At 42.2% G+C, this 21,419-nt stretch overlaps 1 protein-coding gene across 2 annotated transcripts in view; it reads left to right on the forward strand.

The window, feature by feature from the left end:
• LOC147135002 (voltage-gated potassium channel KCNC1-like) overlaps positions 1 to 19,733 on the forward strand; it is a 75,547-nt gene extending 55,814 nt beyond the window's left edge. The window contains exon 5 of one of the 2 annotated variants that reach the window (XM_086055108.1): positions 19,625 to 19,733. In XM_086055108.1, the coding sequence (XP_085911234.1) occupies positions 19,625 to 19,668 (44 nt within the window). In that variant the 3' untranslated portion in view covers positions 19,669 to 19,733. Of the gene's footprint in view, positions 1 to 16,499; positions 18,735 to 19,624 lie in introns of those variants that run through there. The other variant, XM_086055107.1, reaches the window with a different exon arrangement.
• The last annotated feature ends 1,686 nt before the right edge of the window (positions 19,734 to 21,419 follow it).

Consider the following 21,419-nt stretch of genomic DNA (forward strand, 5'->3'; position numbering starts at 1 on the left):
CTGCCATCATTGGACAGGTATGGAAACTTTTTTTTTCTTAGTAATGAATAACTTATTGGATGTAATGCATTGAAATTGAGAGTAAGGGTGGTAAAACCTTTTTTACACCTCACTTAGTGTACATAGGTACACACTATCTTTGTGTTTGGCAAGTATTTCACTAGCTGCAATAATATTGTGCTTTCAATGTAAAATGTTATGTTCAATTTCACAAAAGCATTATAAACATGAAACCAGGGTAATAGATAATACTTGGCTCAGTGTGATATGTTAAAATAACTCAGAGAATAATATAGAGGCTCACAATTAAGTATGTCATCATTACGCATGCCAAAAGGTTTCTATTTTTACGGTATTCACAATGTCATTCGATTTATTTGGAAGGTGTTTTCATTGAAAAAAAGGTTCAGGCCATTCACATGGGGATCACACAATATCAGGAATTACTTGGGCTTCAAGAGCCTTTTTAAGCATACTCTAACACGACTGCAAAAGAACAGGAAATTGAACCTTCGACCTTCACATGCAAGAGAATAACTCAAGCACCTGAACCAAGACAATTATTCTCTTTCCTGGCATGGGTCCCACTACTATAAACCCCTATGCTTTTAAACCCATTCTAAATTGTCTCAGTTTATTAACTTTTAGACTCATTTTTCATGCACAGTGTACTTCTCCACTACTGTTTGGAACAGCATGATTAAATTGATTCGATATCATATTCTGTGACAGAAAACATTCAGGAAGTTTTTGCCGTGTCATTGTTCAAATAAAATGATTCTTTCAAAATACAAACAAAGATGTCAACCAACAGGCTCCTTAGGTCAAATGTGTGATGAAGGCCCTGGTAACCTGTGAAGTCATGCTGAGTTCAAGACTCACTTGGCGCAGTAAAACTTTATTTTTGATGAATGCATGGAGCCTAAGTTAACATCCTAATAGTTAATGGGGTTAGACACATGCACTAAAACCATTTGAACAAGTTCTATCTTTAACTCATTCACTGCCAGACATTTACAGACCCTCTTTTACCCTAACATTTGAAAAAAAATGAAAAAAATATAAATACGTTCCAAGGATTGAATGGCTATATGTCAATGGCAGTGAATGAGTTAAAAAAAATTAAATAAAATCAGCCACCCTTAGAGTTTTTACAATTTGTAAAACTGCTTAACAGCAGAAAGAAAAATGATAACATTTACCCCAAATACACGCTCGCCACATTATATTTGTAACAAATTGCAAACTTCCCTTGCAATTTGTACAATTGTAACATTTAAGGTGTTGAAAATGGCGATGATGATTCTTTGATTTTCCATCCATAGTCTTAAATATGACCACACTTATCCCCTCTTTGTAGGTGAAAAAAATATCTCTGTCAAGTGGACTGCCTTCAGCATTTTCCTAGTGGCAGAGGCATCTGTCATATTGTGACGCTGAGTCGCGTCATCCTCTTCGTGTTCTTCGAGATTCACGTTCTTTCTCAGATGGTTTGCGGTTAGATTTGGTTCGTACAGAGAATGGGAGCGGCTGTAAAACCACTAATCCCTGAGAATTTATTTATTAAACTGTAAAACCATGTCATGCCTATTTAGTGTTTTTGTTTAGTAAAGTTACAGGGTACACAATACAACATATCATGGCTGTCCGGCAGAAACCTAATATGGTCAAATTCTTTTTTCCACCCCTCAAATTGATACTAATTTACCGCTTTTAACTTTTTGGCAATTTTTAGCCAATTTAAAGCGGTGAAAATACAAATACACTGCTGCTCATATACGCAACTTATGTTTGAGAAGTGTTGCAGAAGTGTGGCAAAACTACTTCAGTTTCCTTGTTCTGTGGAAGCTGTGTGGCATAATTGTCGCCTCTTTTTAATGTCTGGGTGTTTTTTTAGACAATAAGGAGTGAAAATATTAAGGTTCGCTGGATTAAGTTGAGGCGGCACGGTGGACGACTGGTGAGCACGTCCGCCTCACAGTTCAGAGGTCGTGGGTTCGATCCTGGCTCCGGCCTCCCTGTGTGGAGTTTGCATGTTCTCCCCGTGCCTGCGTGGGTTTTCTCCGGGTACTCCGGTTTCCTCCCACATTCCAAAAACATGCATGGTAAGTTGATTGGACACTCTAAATTGCCCCTAGGTGTGATTGTGAGTGCGGATGTTTGTCTCTGTGTGCCCTGCGATTGGCTGGCAACCAATTCAGGGTGTCCCCCGCCTACTGCCCAAAGACAGCTGGGATAGGCTCCAGCACGCCCCGCGACCCTTGTGAGGATAAGCGGTACAGATAATGGATGAATGGATTAAGTTGAAAGTTGAAGTTTATTTAAAATCGATCCCTGTGATGCTTCGTTCCAGGACTCTCGTGTGTCACGGAGAAGTCACCTTTTCATATTAAGATACACTTTATACACGGGGTTAGTTGGCTCATTGTTTTATTTATTGCATCACTCATGACTTGAGACCTTTAAAGAGAAGTCAACCCAAACATATTTTTTCAAGAATATGTTCTATACAAGCCCACTAATTGAAATAAGGCATTCTTATAAATATTGCATTTGTGGAATAACCATTAATCCACCCATTTTTAGCCATCTCTGGGGGCAGCCATTTTGTCACTTCTGTCCACAACTGCTCAGGGCCTAGTTAACAACCAATCACGGCTGACATGTTTTCTGAAGCTGAGCCGTGATTGGTCGTCACCTGAGCCCTGAGCAGTTGTGATGTCATTTTCAGTCAACAGAAGTGACAAAATGGCCACCCCTTGAGATGACTAAAAAGGGGTGGATTTTGCTGCTGAATTTATATTCCACAAACTCAATATTAATCAGAATGCCGTGTTTCAACTAGTGGGCCTGCTGGGAACATATTTTTGAAAAAAATATGTCTGGTTTGATTTTCCACTTTAAGAAGGCGTTGTGACAATGTAGTAGGCTCGGGCAGATGTTTGCTTTTGTGATGTTTTCAAAGACTTTTTGCACGATGGTGCCTTCACAGGATCACGGCCTTTGAAGTTCTTGGCTGCCGTCGGGTTTGTTAAATTAGTGAATGAATGTATTTTTAGGGGCGGCACGGTGGTCGACTGGTTAGCACGTCAGCCTCACAGTTCAGAGGTCGTGGGTTCGATCCCGGCTCCGGCCTCCCTGTGTGGAGTTTGCATGTTCTCCCCGTGCCTGCGTGGGTTTTCTCCGGGTACTCCGGTTTCCTCCCACATTCCAAAAACATGCATGGTAAGTTGATTGGACTGTCTAAATTGCCCCTAGGTGTGATTGTGAGTGTGGATGTTTGTTTTTGTGTGCCCTGCGATTGGCTGGCAACCAATTCAGCGTGTCCCGCGCCTACTGCCCGAAGACAGCTGGGATAGGCTTCAGCACGCCCCGCGACCCTTGTGAGGATAAGCAGTATCGATAATGGACGGATGGATGCATTTTTAGGTAGTATTATGTTGACATGAGTGTGCAATAGCAACATAAGGTATAATACAACTTGAACAAAGCGGTGCCTAGGAACTCAAACAAGCTGGCCTTGTTTTTTGTTTTTTTTTACTTCCGGTAAAGTTGTCATTTTGATAGTAGTAGGATTACGCCCAACATTAAATTATTAAAAAGCGGATTTCTCTAAATAACTAAATACTCGACTGCCCCAACCCACGCTGAACTAGGTAGAAAGAATATAGAGAAAAAGGTCAAACTTACCCAAAGCAGAACAAAATGTAATTATTATTACACCTGCTCTGAAATACAGTGTAATGAAAACAATACTACTTGTGAGGAATTATCATTTTAAGAGCTTTTTTTTGTCCGATCTTGTCAAATAGCCCTTTCGTAATGTTTCTAGAGATCTAAGACATTCATTCCAAGTTTATTATTATTTTTTTACTACTTCGTGGTCACAGTCAATCTTCTCATCAAAGTTCAATAATTTGATGTCATATTTCCAAATGTCTGTTTTTGTACTCAAAGTATTTCAATCATACATATTTTTTAATGATTGATTTTCATAGCATATTCGGAAGGGCATCTGAAAAAAAAAATCACTCCATAATCTTGAAAAATAAATCCAAGCAATCCACAGGCTGGTTGATTTTTTCTTAAAGGTGTTGATTAAAATTGAAACAAACCACAACATTAAATATAATACAAAAATGTATATGACCAAAAATAAATTCAGAATCACTCTGATGACATACATCTGATTTTCATACATCCACTTTTCACCCCTGTTCCTACAACGCACACGCGCGCACAGCCGCAAACATGCACCCACATGCACCCCCTCTCTCACATTCACACACACACACCCACGCACACCCACACACACACACACACCCACGCACACCCCCCCCACACACACGCACACACAGTCAGCACATTTTTATGGTTAGGTGAGTGCAGGACTGTTTAGAATGCAGCTTTGTTTATGCTGCCTTAAGGTAATGGGGATTGTGTGTGTTTGTGTGTGTGTGTATATATATATATATATATATATATATATATATATATATATATATATATATTGGGTTTTAACGATCGAGATTACATGTTGTTGTGTGTTGTAGTGTTCCCTTTTAACTATTTAGGTGGTGACAAGACACGTGTTTATGCGAAGTATGTTGGTTGTTTGTCGACCCGGTTACATGATCCATCTGTTTGTTTTTCAGCCTGTTTTTTCCTCTCGTTTTCTATGTTGGTTCATCTCTGTATTTGTCTGTTCCTTTTTCAGCTGTCTTCCCCTCATTCTCCTCCTTCTCCTCAAACCCTGTCTCTTCTCACTCTGGTACCTAGAGGCAGGGGGTGCTAAAACATATCCAAGTGTTGGGATAGTTTTACATAAACAAAACAAATTATACATAAACAAAACACTCGTTCATATTTTTAGTTGCAGATTTTGCAGCAAAAGTGATTTGTTGTTGACAATTTCACTATTCAATGAGATAACATTAATATGATTATGAGAGGGAAACGTTTATCATTAGCTGTATTATTATTGTTATTATTATTATTATTATTATTATTATTATTATTATTATTATTATTATTATTATTATTTACATTAAACATGTTGATGGGTGCCAGAGTGAAAGTGGCCAATTTGCACTGGTTGGCACATTGTTGTGCCAGGCCATTGAGAGCTGGCGGTTGATTGGTTGGTCTTCTCTTCTCTTCTCTGTCTCTTCTGGAATTGAGCCCAAAACATTTTTTACATTACAGTCCTCTGGGAACACTGCCTATTTCACAGCGGACTGCAGTCCAAAACTGCACTACAGACTCTGACTGGATTTTACTATGAACCATTTTGATTTATACCAAAATATAAACATTACATTTACTACCAATTGATGTCACATGGTGCTTTGCTGCCCTCAAACACTGATTTCTTATCGCTTGGGTGATATGGAAATCTGTAGTTGGTGTGTTAAATAAAGTACGCATTTCAAGTAGTACTGTACATTAATCAAGATTCAGTTCAATGCAAGAAGAAAGATAAATACTGCGCCAAACATTAAAAATAAATGAATGAATGAAGAAGAGTAATTAGTAACTAAAACAAGGTGTCCTGGCTGGCATCGCGGTGGATTGCTGTAATGATGTACTATCCTCTTAAGATGTCAGATGTGATATCACATTTTAACTTTTTATGTCCTAATCTTTCCTTATTAAAACATATCCGGGAAACTACACTGATATTCCCGGCAATATGTGTGGTTGCAGATTATATTATTAATATTTTTTTCACACGCACACACACACACATATTGTACCTCACCTCTTAGTAAAAGTCAGTTAGGACAGGCTCCAGCTCAGCTGTGACCCATAAAATGGTAGGCGGTCGAAAATGGGTGGATGAATGATGGATTTTATTTGCTAAACTTTGTATTGGCTGTAAAGACAGTTACTTCAGTTTTTTCTTATTTTCCAGACATTCAAATATATTTTGCAGCCTCAATGCTGCTCTTTACTCAACAACTTAAACTGGACATAAATCGTATGATTGAAGTGTTGCGTTTAAATTCGGACACTATTTGTACAGTGACTGTGTAATTAACAAAGAGTCTCATCTTGACTACTCACACATTGAGTCCAGGTTGTAGCTTTTCCACCAAGTGCACATTTCAAACTGTCAATACTAATCAACATACTAATACCGAAAACAAAGCAACATGCTTGTCTGCTGATAAAGTTTACAAACTAATAAACCTGCTGGCGTCAGACTTTTCTCAAATACAATTTTACTCTGGCCAAACTACCTATGCAACAATTTTAGTTATGCAGTATTAGAATTTAGGTTATGAAATAGAGATTTAAACAACAACAAAAATGCTGATCGATAGCAACAGAAGTTTACATGGGAGTAATGAAATATAATTGTCCCGGCTCATTGTTATAGCAGATTAGGGCAGTAGTCTGTCCATGTACTTCGTGTGACATCAGAGCAAATGTATCTTAAATGTATTTTTGACGTCGACTTCAAAAATTTGTTTACTTTTTTCGAGCACATCATTTTTGAGAAATTTTTTTTTTTGTTTTTAAATTTGACCTATAAAATCTTGCGCAATTTGGATTTTACCATGTGGAGTGATTTATAGCTATGACGGTTCAGAAAAATTTCCACCTGTTGCTGAATCCAACCCTTAATTCATAAATACTACTGAGCTGTGGCTCAGACGTGGAACGGGTTGTCCAGTAATCAAAAGGTTGGCTGTTCGAATCCCGCACTGTCTGAGTCATGTGTCGTTGTGTCCTTGGGCAAGACAGTTCACCCACCTTGCCTCCAGTGTCGTTGACACTGGTGTACAGCCGGAATGTGAATGATAGTTGGAAGGACCGTAGCAGCACACTGGCAATCACGCTTCTGTGAGCCTGCCCCAGGCCAGCTGTGGCTATAGAATGGAGTTCACCACCACCACAGCGTGAATGTGTGAGTGCATGAATAATGTATCAATTGTGAAGCGTCTTTGAGTGCTCAGAAAAAGCACTATATAAATCTGATGCATTATTATTATTATTATTATTATTATTATTATTATTATTAAAACCTTAAAAAGCTAGGGCAGATTCGGAATCAGCGCCACAAATTCAGCTAGAAAACTTGCATCTCTGAATGAAAAAACTAATAAACATTGTTATGAACAGTTCCCCCTTAAATGGCTGTCCCCACAATTTGTTATTATTGTATGCACAACGTAGTTCTAAAACAGGAGGAGAACTCATCTTATGCTAGCTCACATTGCAGAGGTAATATTTTAAACAAGATTCTTGCGCAGTGTCACCAGTGACTGAACATACTCTCCTCCTCAACAGCATTAACAGGCAGTAGGCATACATCACATGTGATGAGGAACCGAATCAGCAAGTGCAGAATGGAGGTAAAACAAGGAAATCGGATGCTGCTTTAATCACACATTTGCTTTGAGTATTATGTCCTCTCTGACTCCCACCCTGTCTCCATAATTTCTTTACATCTATGCCCATCCTCATCCTCCTCACTGTAGAAACATTATTGATTATCCACATCGGCAAACAGATTGGTCTGAGATGACTCTTGAGTATTACTGAGCTGTCCTGTGATACTAAGCTACGTTTACGATATGCTTCCAGCAATCACGGCAGCCCCGTTTGGCCAAAACGTAGCCTGAGGTTGGATTTGGCAAATATTTTCTTCTGTACTCACATCTTGCTAAATTTTCTCACAGTATCCATGTCAGGCCATGGGGCAATGTGGCTCCTGAGTCACGGCGTCTCAAAGACACACTAAGTCAGTACGTGTCAGGGTGTGAGGAGGGCCCAATTGCAGAGACCTGAGACAACTTGAGAAATACAGTGATGTGTTTATTGATTGATAGTGTATATCGGAGAGCAAGTCCAGAAGTTGTCTTGGGAACAGGCGGGGTTCGCGGCACAGCGTTGGCAGGCTGAGTGCAGGATAACCTGAGAAGCAATATAAAAACAGATTCAAATTTATGAAAGTACTTGAAAGAGTTCAGGATAGTTGCTGGATGCACAAACTGTGCATCAACAAGTGTTGATCTGGCGATGAGGTGGTGGTTGGGCCCAGCCTAAGTAAGATGCTGATGGTGGTGGCTTGCACCTGGTCCCAGCACCAATCGTCTCTTCACACCTGCACCAAGACAACCATAGACACACACACACGGAAAGGAAGGGGCAGGGCTCAAGGAGCAGAATCAGGGAACCTAACCGGCTTTACTTGGGAGACATGAATGTAGGATGGACCCGTAGAGAAGGGGGGAGCCTGAGGCAAACAGAACATGGATTCACCAAGGCAATGATCTCGAAGGGGCCAATGAATCTGGGTGCTAGTCTCCTCGACTCCACCTTCAGAGGGAGATGCCGTGAACACCACCACACCTTCTGACCGACTGTGTAGGCGGGCGCCAAAGAGCGACGACGATTAGCCTGGACCTGGGACCTAGATGTGGCACAGAGCAGGGCATAACGAGCCGACCTCCAGACGCTGGCGCACTTGCGCATGTGGCTCTTGACCGATGGAACTGTGCAATCCTCCTCCTGTGATGGAAACAATGGTGGCTGATAGCCCAAGGAACACTGAAAAGGTGACATACCAAGGGAGGCGTTAGGTAGAGTATTGTGCAGATACTCAACCCATGCAAGCTGGGAGCTCCAAGATGATGGATGAGAGTGGGTCATGCAGCGCAGGGCTGACTTCAGCTGCTGATTGGCTCGCTCAGCCTGCCCATTAGTCTGGGGATGGTACCCGGATGAAAGACTAACACCAATGCCCAGGCCAGCACAGAAAGACTTCCACACCTGTGAGGTGAATTGAGGACCCCTATCGGATACAATATCGGGGGAAGGCCATGCAAACGGAGAACATGGTTGACCAACAACTTTGCAGTCTCCTTTGCAGATGGAAGCTTGGGGAGTGCAATGAAGTGAGCAGCCTTAGAAAATCTGTCCACAATAGTGAGGATGACTGTGTTCTCACCCGAAGGGGGGAGGCCACTGACAAAATCCAAGGCAATGTGCGACCAGGGACGCCGGGGAATAGGAAGTGGGTGAAGCAAGCCCGGCCTGGGTTGAGTGGAGGTCTTGCTTTGAGCGCATACAGGTCAAGCAGAAACGAATGCTCTGGTGTCCTCCTCTATGGAAGTCCACCAGAAACGCCGGCGGAGAAACGCCAATGTCCTGCATACTCCCGGATGACATGTCAGCGCCGAGGAGTGTCCTCACTCGAGCCCCTGAGAACGAACTGAGAGGGGCACAAACAAGCAGCCTTTGGGGCCCCCACCATGGTCAGGTTGTTCCTCATGTGCCTTCCTGACGACGGACTCAATCTCCCAGGTAAGAGATGCCAGGAAACAGGTGGGAGACAGGATGGGTTCTGGGTCAGACATGTCACTCACAGGGGAGAATTGACGAGAGAGCGCATCAGGTTTAATATTTTGGGACCCCGGACGGTGGACAAGGAGAATGCAAAGTGATCAAAGAATAGCGGCCACCTTGCTTGTCTGGAGTTCAATCGTTTGGCCGAACGAATGTACTCCAGGTTCCTATGATCGGTCCAAACGATAAAAGTGTGTTCCTCTCCTTCCAATAGGTGTCGCCATTCTTCCAGGGCAAGTTTTACTGCCAAGAGTTCCTTGTCCCCAATGCTGTAATTGCGCTCAGTGGGGGAAAGCCTGCGCGAGAAGAAGGCACAAGGGTGCAGCTTACCATCCTCCTTGAATCGCTGGGATAGCACGGCACCCGGCACCCACCACGGTGTCTGAAGCATCCACCTCAACAATGAATTGTTGAGCAGGATCAGGGTGAACGAGGACAGGGGCTGAGGTGAATCGCTTCTTCAAGTCTGAGAAGGCTGTGTCGGCCTCATCTGACCATTTGAAAGGCGTTAAGTGAGAAGTGAGAGCTGTGAGTGGGGCAGCAACAAGGAGTGTATCCTCTGATGAATCATAGAAGTTTGCAAATCCAAGGAAGCATTGCAGTTCTTTGCCGGAGGAAGGTCTGGCCCACTATGCCACAGCAGTTACTTTGGCCGGATCCATCTGAAGCTTTCCCTCGGCTATGACGTAGCCCAGAAAGGTGGACCTGGGAACATGACACTCACACTTCTCAGGTTTCACAATGAGCTTGTTCTCGAGCAGCCTTTGCAGCACCTTGCGTACATGGCGCTCATGTTCTGAAAAGGAGCTGGAGAATAATAAAATGTCATCCAAATAGACAAACACACCAATCATATCCCGTAGGACATCACTGACCAGGTTCTGAAAAACAGCAGGAGCAATTGTCAGACCAAATGGCATAACCAGGTACTCATAGTGGCCGCGGTGGGTGTTGAAAGCCGTTTTCCATTCACCTCCCTCTCTAATGCGGACCAGATGGTATGCGTGGCGCAGGTCCAGTTTGGTGAAAACCTTGGCACCGTGGAGGGGTGTGAATGCAGAATCAATAAGTGGTAGGGGGTACCTGTTCTTGATTGTAATACTGTTTAGGCCTCTACAGTTAACACATGGTCTTGTCCTTCTTGTCCACGAAGAACCCGGCTCCTACGGGTGAGGACGAAGGCCGGATGATTTCTGCAGACGCAGATATGTACTCCTCCATTACTTCCCGTTCCCGCCACGAGATGCTGAACAGCCGACCATTGGGGAGGGGTGCACCTGGCTTGAGATCTATGGCACAACATACGGTCTGTGCGGGGGCAAGGAGGTGGCACGGTGTTTGCTAAATACAGGGGTGAGGTCATGGTAACAGGCAGGGATAAGGTAAAGATCCAACTGTTCTGTTAGTTGTTGAGTACAAGCAGGGCTTACAGCGGACTTCAAACAATTCTTGTGGCAGAAATCGCTCCAAGAAGTGACCTTGCCACCCCTCCAGTCTATACTGGGATTATGGGTCCTCAACCAAGGTAAACCCAGTACGATAGGAACTTGAAGACTCTCAAAAACGTAAAAACTTGTTACCTCCTGGTGGTTCTGGAAAGTACAAGGGTCACTGGTGTGGTGTCCTGGTTGATGCAGAAAAGGAGTTGTCCATTGAGAGCCCGGGCTTTGATGGGAGTGGACAGGGGTACTAGGTCGATCCCGATCTGTTTTACCAGGCTGTGGTCGATTAAGTTGTTAGCTGCACCAGAATCGATAAGAGCAAAGAGGGGCATAGACAGTTCTTTCCAACAGAGGGTAGCAGATAGCTTGAAACGAACTGAGGAAGGAGCATTGGAAACAAGACTCACCAATCGGTCCACCCCTATAGGTGAGCCCGATGCCCTTCCTGAACGCAGCAGGCAATTGGTGATATAGTGGCCCTTTCCCCCACAGTAAAGACAGAGGTTAGAATTGCATGTGCGTGTCTTCTCTTCGACAGTAAGATGGACTTGTCCTAATTGCATCGGTTCACCGTCAGCACCAGGGGGTGGTGTGATTGGTGAACTCTGTAACTTGAAGGAAGGGGTTGGAGTGTGCTGATGTGGCAAGGCAGGGGGTGGTGTCTGGAACCTACTGCGTTCTCGGTGGCGCTCCAGCAGATGACAATCAAGTCTTATCGCAAGGCTGATGAGTTGGTCAAGGCTTATCGGCTTGTCCCTGGAAGCCAACTCATCTTTAAGGGACTCATTCAGTCCCCCCTGAAAGACCTCCTGGAGTGCCTCGTCATTGAAGTGACTTTCCGCAGCAAGCATCCAAAGGCAACAGAAAACTCACCCACGCTGCGGGAACCCTGTCGTAGGGACATGAGCCGTTTAGCAGCCTCCTTACCATGGACTGGGTGGTCAAACACCTTCCTCATCTCCTCGGTGAAGGCAGCATATGACGTACAGATTTGGGACTGACGCTCCCATTCTGAGGTGGCCCAAGAAAGCGCAGAGCCCCGAAGGAAGCCAATGAGGTACGAAATCTTTGCTTGGTCTGAAGAATACAAAAGGGGCTGCTGCCGTCATAGGGGGCTGGGGGAGGCACATGTGGCTCCCTAACCACCTGGGAGGAAGGTGGGGTGGCTGCAGAGGCTGGCTGTAAATCTCTGCGTGTGTGTACTGGAGTGGCAAGGGCTTGTGAGAACTCACGGACTCGATCCGTCAACATGGTGAGTGCTTGATCATGCTGATCCAGAAGCGCGCCCTGTCCGGCGAGCCTTTGACTGACTGGGTTGGCCTCTGCTGTGTCCATAGCTGGCCAGATCAAGCTGTCGGTGTTCTGGGGGTGAGGAGGACCCAATTGCAGAGACCTGAGACGACTTGAGAAATACAGTGATGTGTTTATTGAAACAGGGATAGTGTGTATCGGAGAGCAAGTCCAGAAGTTGTCTTGGGAATAGGCGGGGTTCGCGGCACAGCGTTGGCAGGCTGAGTGCAGGATAACCTGAGAAGCGATATATATACAGGTTCAGCATGTCTGTTGTCTCGACCGATTTGAATGAAGCTCCCCTGGCCTGGCCTGGCCAGGTTCCAGAGTTGACGTCATATACGATATGCACTGCTGCTCAATAAATTTTTGGTAATGTGCCCTGTTAAGTACAGGTCTGGTCTCCCTAAGCACGACTAACGATTTTTCGTAATAAACGCTAATGTGACGAGAGTCATAGATGATTAGTTGATGACGTTATTGAGATTTTTCAGTACATTAAAGCAGTCCCCACATTTTTTTGCAAAGACCCATTTCTCATGGAGACATATTCTGTTAGATTGGCATACAAATGTTGCACCCTTGCTACCACTCTATATAGAATTAACCCGAGAATGGCGGGTGTTTGGATTCAGTGAAATGTCAGGTAGAGCTCACGCAGGTGCACCTCAATAATTGGATATTAATAACTAAAACGAGTTACAAAAATAGCCTATTTAAGCAAAAGGAGACTCAGAGAGAATATGAATATTTAGGCTAGAAACGGCCATATTTAATATAGGAAAACATGTAAATGAATAATGAATTGCTGAAATAAGAATGTGAAAATAATATGCTGCAATATAATAAATCAAATCTGTTCTCAAAAATTTAAAAAAAAAGGTCTCTTCGAAAACTATACCATGGTAACCTTCTCACTAAAGCTGTCTAAACACAGTTAAAATACTTTTTAACAATATGAACAAAACAAAAAATGTACAATGTATTTTTTTCTTTTCTTTTATATATATTTTTACGAACGGTGGGCCCACCACACACACACACGCACGCACCCCCACACACACGCACACGCACACCCCCACACGCACACACACGCACCCGCACCCCCCCCCCCCCCCCCCCCCACTACACACACACACACACTTTTGAGCTTCTTGCTCAGATTTGTCAATTTAGTCCTCGTCCCGTCCGTGTGTCGGCCGCTCACCACCACCGGCGTCCTTCCTTTTTTTTTCGTCCTTCCTTTTTTTTCGCGCCGTCCCTCGTCTCTCTCCTCGTTTCTCCGTGTTCTCGCGAGAGAGAGCACGTCTCTCCTCTTCACCATACAGTTTGCGTGTTTCACGCTCGTCCTCTCGCGTGAAAAACACGTCTCTTTTACCGCCCCTTACTGGTCCCACCCATCCCGCATTAGCTGTCAATCAAATCAGCAACACTGGGTGCACTCTTCTAACAACGAATCCCAATGAAAAGAACACAGCAAGGCCAAAACTCTCATTACATTACAACATAGAATTATTTCACCAAACTGCAGGTGAAATATATTTGAATCATATTTGAATCATTTAGTAATATAATAAATAGTACTACACTCACTTCTAGCAAAAGGTGGCGATGGATTTTTAGTAACCCACTAGATGCTGAAATTTTACTCTACCCCGAATTTACCACCGGGCTACACAAACAAATGATACAAATTCAACTCGCCGCCATTATGCTGAATGTAGTTGTTATAATTAGTGGGACCACTGTGTATGTTTCTCTTAAATGAACCGCCGTTCTGCCAAATTGTCCTACCCCATTGAAACTTCCTACCAAAGGCTAATCTGACAGCCAAAATACTACCATGCCCTTTCAGCTTGTTTTGTTTAGATGCAGACTGGCAGGTAGAACTGTAAAAATTCCTTAAGAAAATACTTACACAGAGGCACAAGCCGGTATGACGTCCTGACTACTGAATGAGACAATTGAGTGTGGTATACATACACTGTGTGATGAATGTGGTCAACAGATCAACACTATGATCAAAAGCTGCTACAAGAAAACACAAAGCTAAAAAGCTATGACAGAACACACACGCCAAAAGTATTTATGAGACAATGAAAAAGTCAAATAAGACTCAGTAAAAAGGAAAATAGTAAGTACTCACTGCCTTTAAGAGCCTATGACAGGTAGGACAAAAAGTTACAAAATTCCCACGAAAATACTTATCGGCATTGTGCTCATGCGTGAGCAAGCGCACTGGGCATTGGTTGGACATCTCGACGGGTAGGAAGGAATTTCAGAACACCGGTCTTGTGTTCTGTAGCAAACAAACACTATTTTAAATATGGAGAAAAAAATGTGTACTGTATATGCGCAAAATATGCATAAGAAAGTTCCACTATCCTAACCCAACACTCAAAAGTTCAATATTATTAAGTTACAATGATTGTCCTGCAAATCATTCCAAATCCACAAAAAATTATCTGGCCTACTCGCATTGTAGTATAGGGTCGCATAAGCCCCAGTGTACGGGCAACTAAGACATGTCTGTGATCTGGTGTTGAATGGAGATGTTACAACTTAAATTACAGTCAACCTCTGCATATTTGCAGTTCGGCAACTACAGATTTGTATATTTGCTTTCTTCACCTTTTTTTTCAATATTTTTGCCTGTTTGGCCAAGATTTTTTGTCCCCAAATTCCTCTGTTCTTTGCGGAAATCATATATTGATTGTTATTTTGAAGATTTTTTATGTTTGTTCAGAAAAATATATTTTTTTCAAAATGCATTAATTCATTTTATGTATTGAAAATTAATCAAGGGGCCACTCAGAGTGTGGCCCTCAGGCCGCCAGTTGCCCATCCGTGTTCTATACCACAGCGTGTTTTTAAATGGGACATTGTAACCAGGCAAAAAAATATTTAAGCATTTATCAGTTTCACTGTTTCTATTTCACTCTTGCTTTTATCATAGGATGGACTTGCATATTATTTATTGGGTAAATATTTCCACACACTTTCAGCTTAGGCTTTTAGTGGCGGCTCATCATTAGAGGGCGTGAGCTGAGTCACCGAGAAAGTGAGGTTTTTTTTCTATTCTTGAAGTTGGTAGTCGGAAACGCTGACGGAAGCCCGTTTAAACTGATAGCCGGACCCCAGCCTATAGACAATTACTAATTGGTCCTGCCGGACAAATTGGAGGATAAACGGACGGCAGAAGGGTACCCCGCCTGTAGGTGGAAGACGATAAACAGACCGTGATTTTTTTACGAAATTCCCAGCTCTGGTAATAATAAACCTTCAAACAACTACTTCCTGCTACTTTAACACCCACGATCAGCAATACATACAGAGCATGCCATACAACATTACACACCCATGCTTATTTCTGTTCCGCTTATCCTGTTTTGGGACATGACTGAGCGGTAGCCTATACAAGCTGACTTTATATGAGAGGCAGGGTAAACACTGGACTGTTCACTAGCCAAACACAGGGCACATGAACAAATACCCATTCACACACATATTCATAACTATGGACAATTTAAAGTATTTGATAAACCTAACATCCATGTTTAGGGGAGAAAACCCATGTAAGCTCAAGAACATGCAAACTCTACTCAGAAGTGTCGAGATTTGAACCCCCAACCTCAGGACTGTGTGGCAGCCATGCTGCCCACTGACCCACTGTTGCATAAATATACTGGAAGCAATATAGACATAACATTAAACATTTGCAGTGCTGCCGTAGTTACATCTGATTCTCTAATTCTGTATGAGCTCAGTTCCAGATGACCTACCCATGCATACACTACTCGCCACAGTTGATGTTCTTAAGTAACGTGAACCACTTTCTACAAGCAAAACTAAATGCTTTGGGAAGAGTGTGTTCTCCAGTTGAGATTCACAATAAAGAAATAAAGAAATAAAGGACGAAAAATATGATTGACTTTTCACAAACATTAGAAGATTTGAGGATTTGTACTAAACAATTGTATTGTCCCTTGGACACAGTTGTGCCTCACAAATGTATGTGTTCAAGGGATATTGTGGCAACTGATTTTTGTAACCCATGTTTCTGTTTTGTCCTGTGTCTGTTCGTCCTTCTGTTTGTCCCTCTGTCTATCTGTCTGTCTTTTCCAACTTCCTCCTTTGGTCTAAACTATTTCATTTCGTTTGGGCTGATTTTGTTTTTAACTTAACAAATGCTTATGCGTAAACAAATGGCTTATACTTGCTGTTTTTAATGTGTGCTGCTGTCATGTCTACATAAATGTCTTTTAACATCTGTTTACTTTCAAATTTGCCTTGCAATCCCATAACACACATTGCTTACATTACTACTTTGTCATGAAAACATGAATGCGCATTGTGGTCGACATCTTTATCTTTTTTGTCCTTTGACCTGTGCATCTCATGGTTATGTAGCCACAGGTTATGAGAAATCCCGCAGCCTAAATAACATCTCCGGGATGACGGGCGCCCCGCTGCGTCTCACCCCTATCACCAACTCCACCTTTGAGCCCTTCGAGCCGCCTGGCCTCAGGCGATGCCACTCCCCCATCCCCTCCATCTTGTAGTGCAGTATAGCTAACAAGGAAATATGACAACACACAAAAATACAGTACATTTCATTTTAGGCAGTGAAAAACAACAAAGACACACAGGGAAGGTGTACCTTAAAGACACGTTATCCATCTCAAAAACACCGTTCTGCAGTCTCTGTATGAGTACAGATCATTTTAAGAAATAATCATGTCCTGAAATGACCCCAACTCTTCCGAATATACTGAGATAGGTAGGTAGATGTGCAGGTGTATTTTTAAATACTCTAACATACCTGGCTGACTAACAAGGAGGACAGAGGCAAGGTCCGTTTAGGTTAATACAGCTTTATGCTGTATTTTGACTTGACATTTGACTTGTTTCAACTGAACTTGAAGTTAGAGAAGTTAAATCGTGTGTGAACAGACCCACCGCATTGTTGGAGATTTAGTCGACCTCTAATACAGTTCCTTGTATGGTATGCACATGGTCCTGATGATTGCATTAATTCGATACCGCACAATAGAGCAGTGGTATAGTGCATCGGTAGCATGTTGTACAGAGAACAGGAATGCCTTCCAACATATAGTATCTACAGTATGTGGAGAAGCACTTTGGGTTCGCTTGGAGTTTCTTCAGTGCAAATCCAAACTGAACCAAATGCACCATGTTCGCAGGCTTATCAGCAATTTTGCACCAGAGCTACAGTATCTCACAAATGTCACTTGGTTATGTTTTACATTGCTAAACAAGCTGTACTGCGACTACCGTAACTTATATTCAAGTTTCATTTTAGAGTATTGTCCCTTGAGCAGATGTGTTAAATTGATTCTCAAATATGAGAGATGTAGTAACTTTTTTAGACATATATTTGTTAATGTGGAGAATGCCCTTAGACATGAAACAAACCCCATAATAAATGCACACATATAAACACACACACACACACACCCACACACGCACCCACCCCCACCCACACACACGCACGCACACACACACACACACAAAACTCTAGCATGTGTTTTTATGTCATATCGGAAAAAATAATAGTATATATCGACAAGTAGATTGAAAAAAATGAAATTGTAGGTAAAAAGCATTTCAGAAAATGAAACTGTGGCACTTCTGCACCTTCTATGTGATGTTAAATGAAAGCCACACTATTAGATGCACGCGGCATAGTTCTTGTTTCTCTCTTAGTCCAAGCCACGAGAAAAGAGAGTCAGAAGAATTGCATTGTGTACCCGCAATATAAAATAAATCAAATATATGAGCTCTCTCCTGCTTCTAACTCAAGCCTCACACTAAACATGCGTCGCAGTCACGTTGCAGGGGAAATGGAGGGAAAATATCGTAAGAAATGTGTCGTTAATTGTGGATAGACCCTGAACCTGGAAACCCATTGTGGTTAGTTTGTAAGAAATAATGTAATCCACTTTCACTTTTATCCTCTTCAGTAGTCATAGTATTTCCAGATTCGTTTGGACACTCTTAAAGACCTCTTAAAGGTGTTCCAATAAACCTAAAGGAAAAATGCAAATTACTCGTTGTCTTTATTTGTCCACCAAGTATAGGTTTTACAAACTAAAGCATACAGCTGTATAATAGTTCTCATGTCCCACATATTTATTTAGGAATCAAATCTTTGTAGCCTCCCTGTTTTCAATTTGCTGTTATTAATGTGTCCATGCTGTTTGGTAATTAACACACAAAGCTTCATCTATCAATGTCGGATGTAACTCCTTTTCACAGTGGGATAGAAATGTTTGCTGGATTGATGTCAAACATAAGTCTACGAATGGTAATGCGCACAGAAGGGCAGCTACCTTTATTTTAGTGAGCCACAAGCCATACATTTTGGCAATCACTGTCACTGAAAAGTATGGGATGCCTGGGGGGCAAAGTTGCTCCATCACCCCCACATGCTCCCCACGTACTCTCATCTCAGTAGAAGACTGAGCTGCATTGTTGTCAATCTTTTCATTTCTTTGATATCTGAGTCAGAAATAAGAAAGGTCAAGTGTTGTACATGTAACCTCTTGTGAGAATTATAAGAGCAAATGGAAGAATAGTCTGGAAAAACATGTTTTCAGGGTTTTGTTTCTCTGGTAAAGGGAAGTCAACACAAAAAATGTCTTTACAAAAATATGTTGTATGCACCTCCGCTAGTCCAAACACAGAATTCTGATTGATTGTGCTTGTGGAATATGATTTAAGTAATAAAATCTCAGGGGGCGGCCATTTTGACACTTGCTATCAACTGAAAATGACATCACAGTTGCTCAGGTTTCAGGTAACTACCAATCATGGCTCAGTTTCAGAAACCAGGTGAGCCATGATTGGTTGAGCCCTGAGCATCTGTGATGTTATTTTCAGTCCACAGAAGTGACAAAATGGCCGCCACCTGAGATGGCAAAAGACGGGTGGATTTTGCTGCTTAACTCATATTGTACAAACACAATATTAATCACAATGTCGTGTTTAGACTAGTGGAGGTGCATAGAACATATTATTGTAAAGAACATTTTGGGGTACACTTCCTTCTTGAATAGTCTTTTTTTTATTTTTATTTTTTAAAGGGGAAAAAAGCTGCATGCAAATAACAAAAAGGAGCTTTCAATGCATGGATGAAACAATATCAAACACATGTTCTTTTGTTTCCATTGGTAAGCAGATGAACCCAAATTTCCGTGTAAGACAATAACGACACACTCGCACAGCAATTATTAAATATTTGGCTCCACATTTTATATGCGGTGACAAGCGTATTAACTCTGCAGCTCAGCCTATATACGAGAATTTCATCTCATTGCCCATCACCACCAACAGCGATACAACTTTGCACTGACTCCACTGTGATTTGGCTGTCAGTGGCAATATTTTTAGTTTACGCCCTTTTTTGGCTTCTCTTTCTTTCCCTGTTGTAACCCTCATGAACTCCCACCCTACCCCGTCCCCATCCCTCCTCTCCTGGCCATCCATCTCTTGTCTTGGCTGTGGCCATTCAGTAGGAGGCACCGTAAACGGCTACTGGAGCGACAGCCCATGGTAGAGGAGCAATGGACAAAAGCAACATGCCGCGTGGGAGGAACTTGAAAAAAAAGAGACAGTATTCAACATCCAAATATGCAAAGGAGATAAAGGAGACTGTGCTGTGGGATCTGTCAGGGTGTGTTCTGACACAACAAGTGTGCACATGGTGTGTGGGTGTGCATGTGTGGGGGTGTTTATGTGTGTGTGTGTGTTTGTGTGTGTGTGTGGGTGTGTGTTCACATGTGCACATGCATCTACCTCTGCACAGATGCACAAATGTCAACCTTTTGAAAAGAGGAAGGAATACTGCAAAGTTTCTATTTATTGTTTCCATAATGCACCATCTTTTTGTCTGTGTCTTTTTATTTGACTCCCCCCCCAAGTTTTCTCTAAAATGGGACAACGGTTTCTCTGATTTCTGATATCACGCATTGCAAGTGAAATTATTTATTTAATGTTGATTAATGTATTTGGCCTTTGGTTAGACCTTGATGTTGTTGTTCTCAGATTTCTATTCATGTTAAATTGACTAAGAACTTCCAGCCAACAGACTATTACCTACATTTTACTCACAATGTCAGCCTGCTGATGAGAGAAATATAACGCAACATAATTATGTGAGAAAATTGATCCTCCCAAAAAGTTTTTTCTGTTAATATTTTATTTACACCTTATGCCTGGAGTTCTGAGCACCCAATTAAGAAGCTTACCTGACAGGAAAAAGTTACATTTTTACAGGAAAAATGAGTTATATTTCATCAAATGTGCTTATTTTCATTCTGGGCAAGATGGAGTGGTAAGGAGATCAATATTGGTCTTAAGTGCTCAAGTCGGGCCAGACATTAGATTGATTTGCCCCTGATTGTGCACCAATAAGACAAATGTAGAGCAAAGTGTTCATCGGGCAAGTTTCTGAACTTGCAGTTTCTTTCAGCATAACTCACTGTACAAGATAGATCCCCGGCTCTCGTTTTGCATAGCAGCTTCAGATTGATTCCTCATTATGCTGCGAAGGAAAACAAAATAGCTTATTTTGACAAATGTCTTGCATAGTGGGACTCTCTAAACAAAGGTGCAGAAATATTGAGGCCAGTTCTTAGAAGTCTATAGCCAATGTACTGTACATGCCAACATTTTTTACCTGCACAAATGCTGACCTGCATAACTATGTCAGTGTGACTGGGCCCCGATTCAGTCAATTCAAGGCAGCTTTAACATGGACTGATTGAAATGGTATTTGGTCATGCAGGGTTTTGTGCTCATTGCACTACACGGGCATGCTAGGCAACAGCTTCCATTTTCCCAGAGGGATCGAATGATGTTTGTTTATTTATGTATTTATTCTGCCATCTATCTTTTTTGGGTTCCTGACAAATATGTAATTCAACTCTATGTGGCATGGACACTGTGCACACACAGAGACACACACATCAAGTCCCGTCTCCCCAGTTTATACACCTCCTATCGCCACTTCTTCACAATGTGTGCAACTTATGTCATGGTTATGTACATAATATGTAAAATGTGCATTGTACTTAACTGCATGGATTTCCATTGCAAGCAATAAGGATTCTGGTATGAAAATAATATGAGGGTGTTTGGTAAGATTTTAGTCTTGAGCTGATTAGATATTGACTACTAGTTGTGTGTGTGTGTGGGCGGGCGTGCGTTTGTGTGAATGTGTGTTTTGGCACATGCATATGCACTAACAAAAGCATGAAAAAAAAATTCTTTGAATGCAAGAAGAGGGCAGGACATGCTGACATTATG

Source organism: Filicampus tigris, chromosome 16, assembly GCF_054856515.1.
Source record: "Filicampus tigris isolate MCC_2025a chromosome 16, RoL_Ftig_1.0, whole genome shotgun sequence".
Lineage (NCBI taxonomy): Eukaryota > Metazoa > Chordata > Actinopteri > Syngnathiformes > Syngnathidae > Filicampus > Filicampus tigris.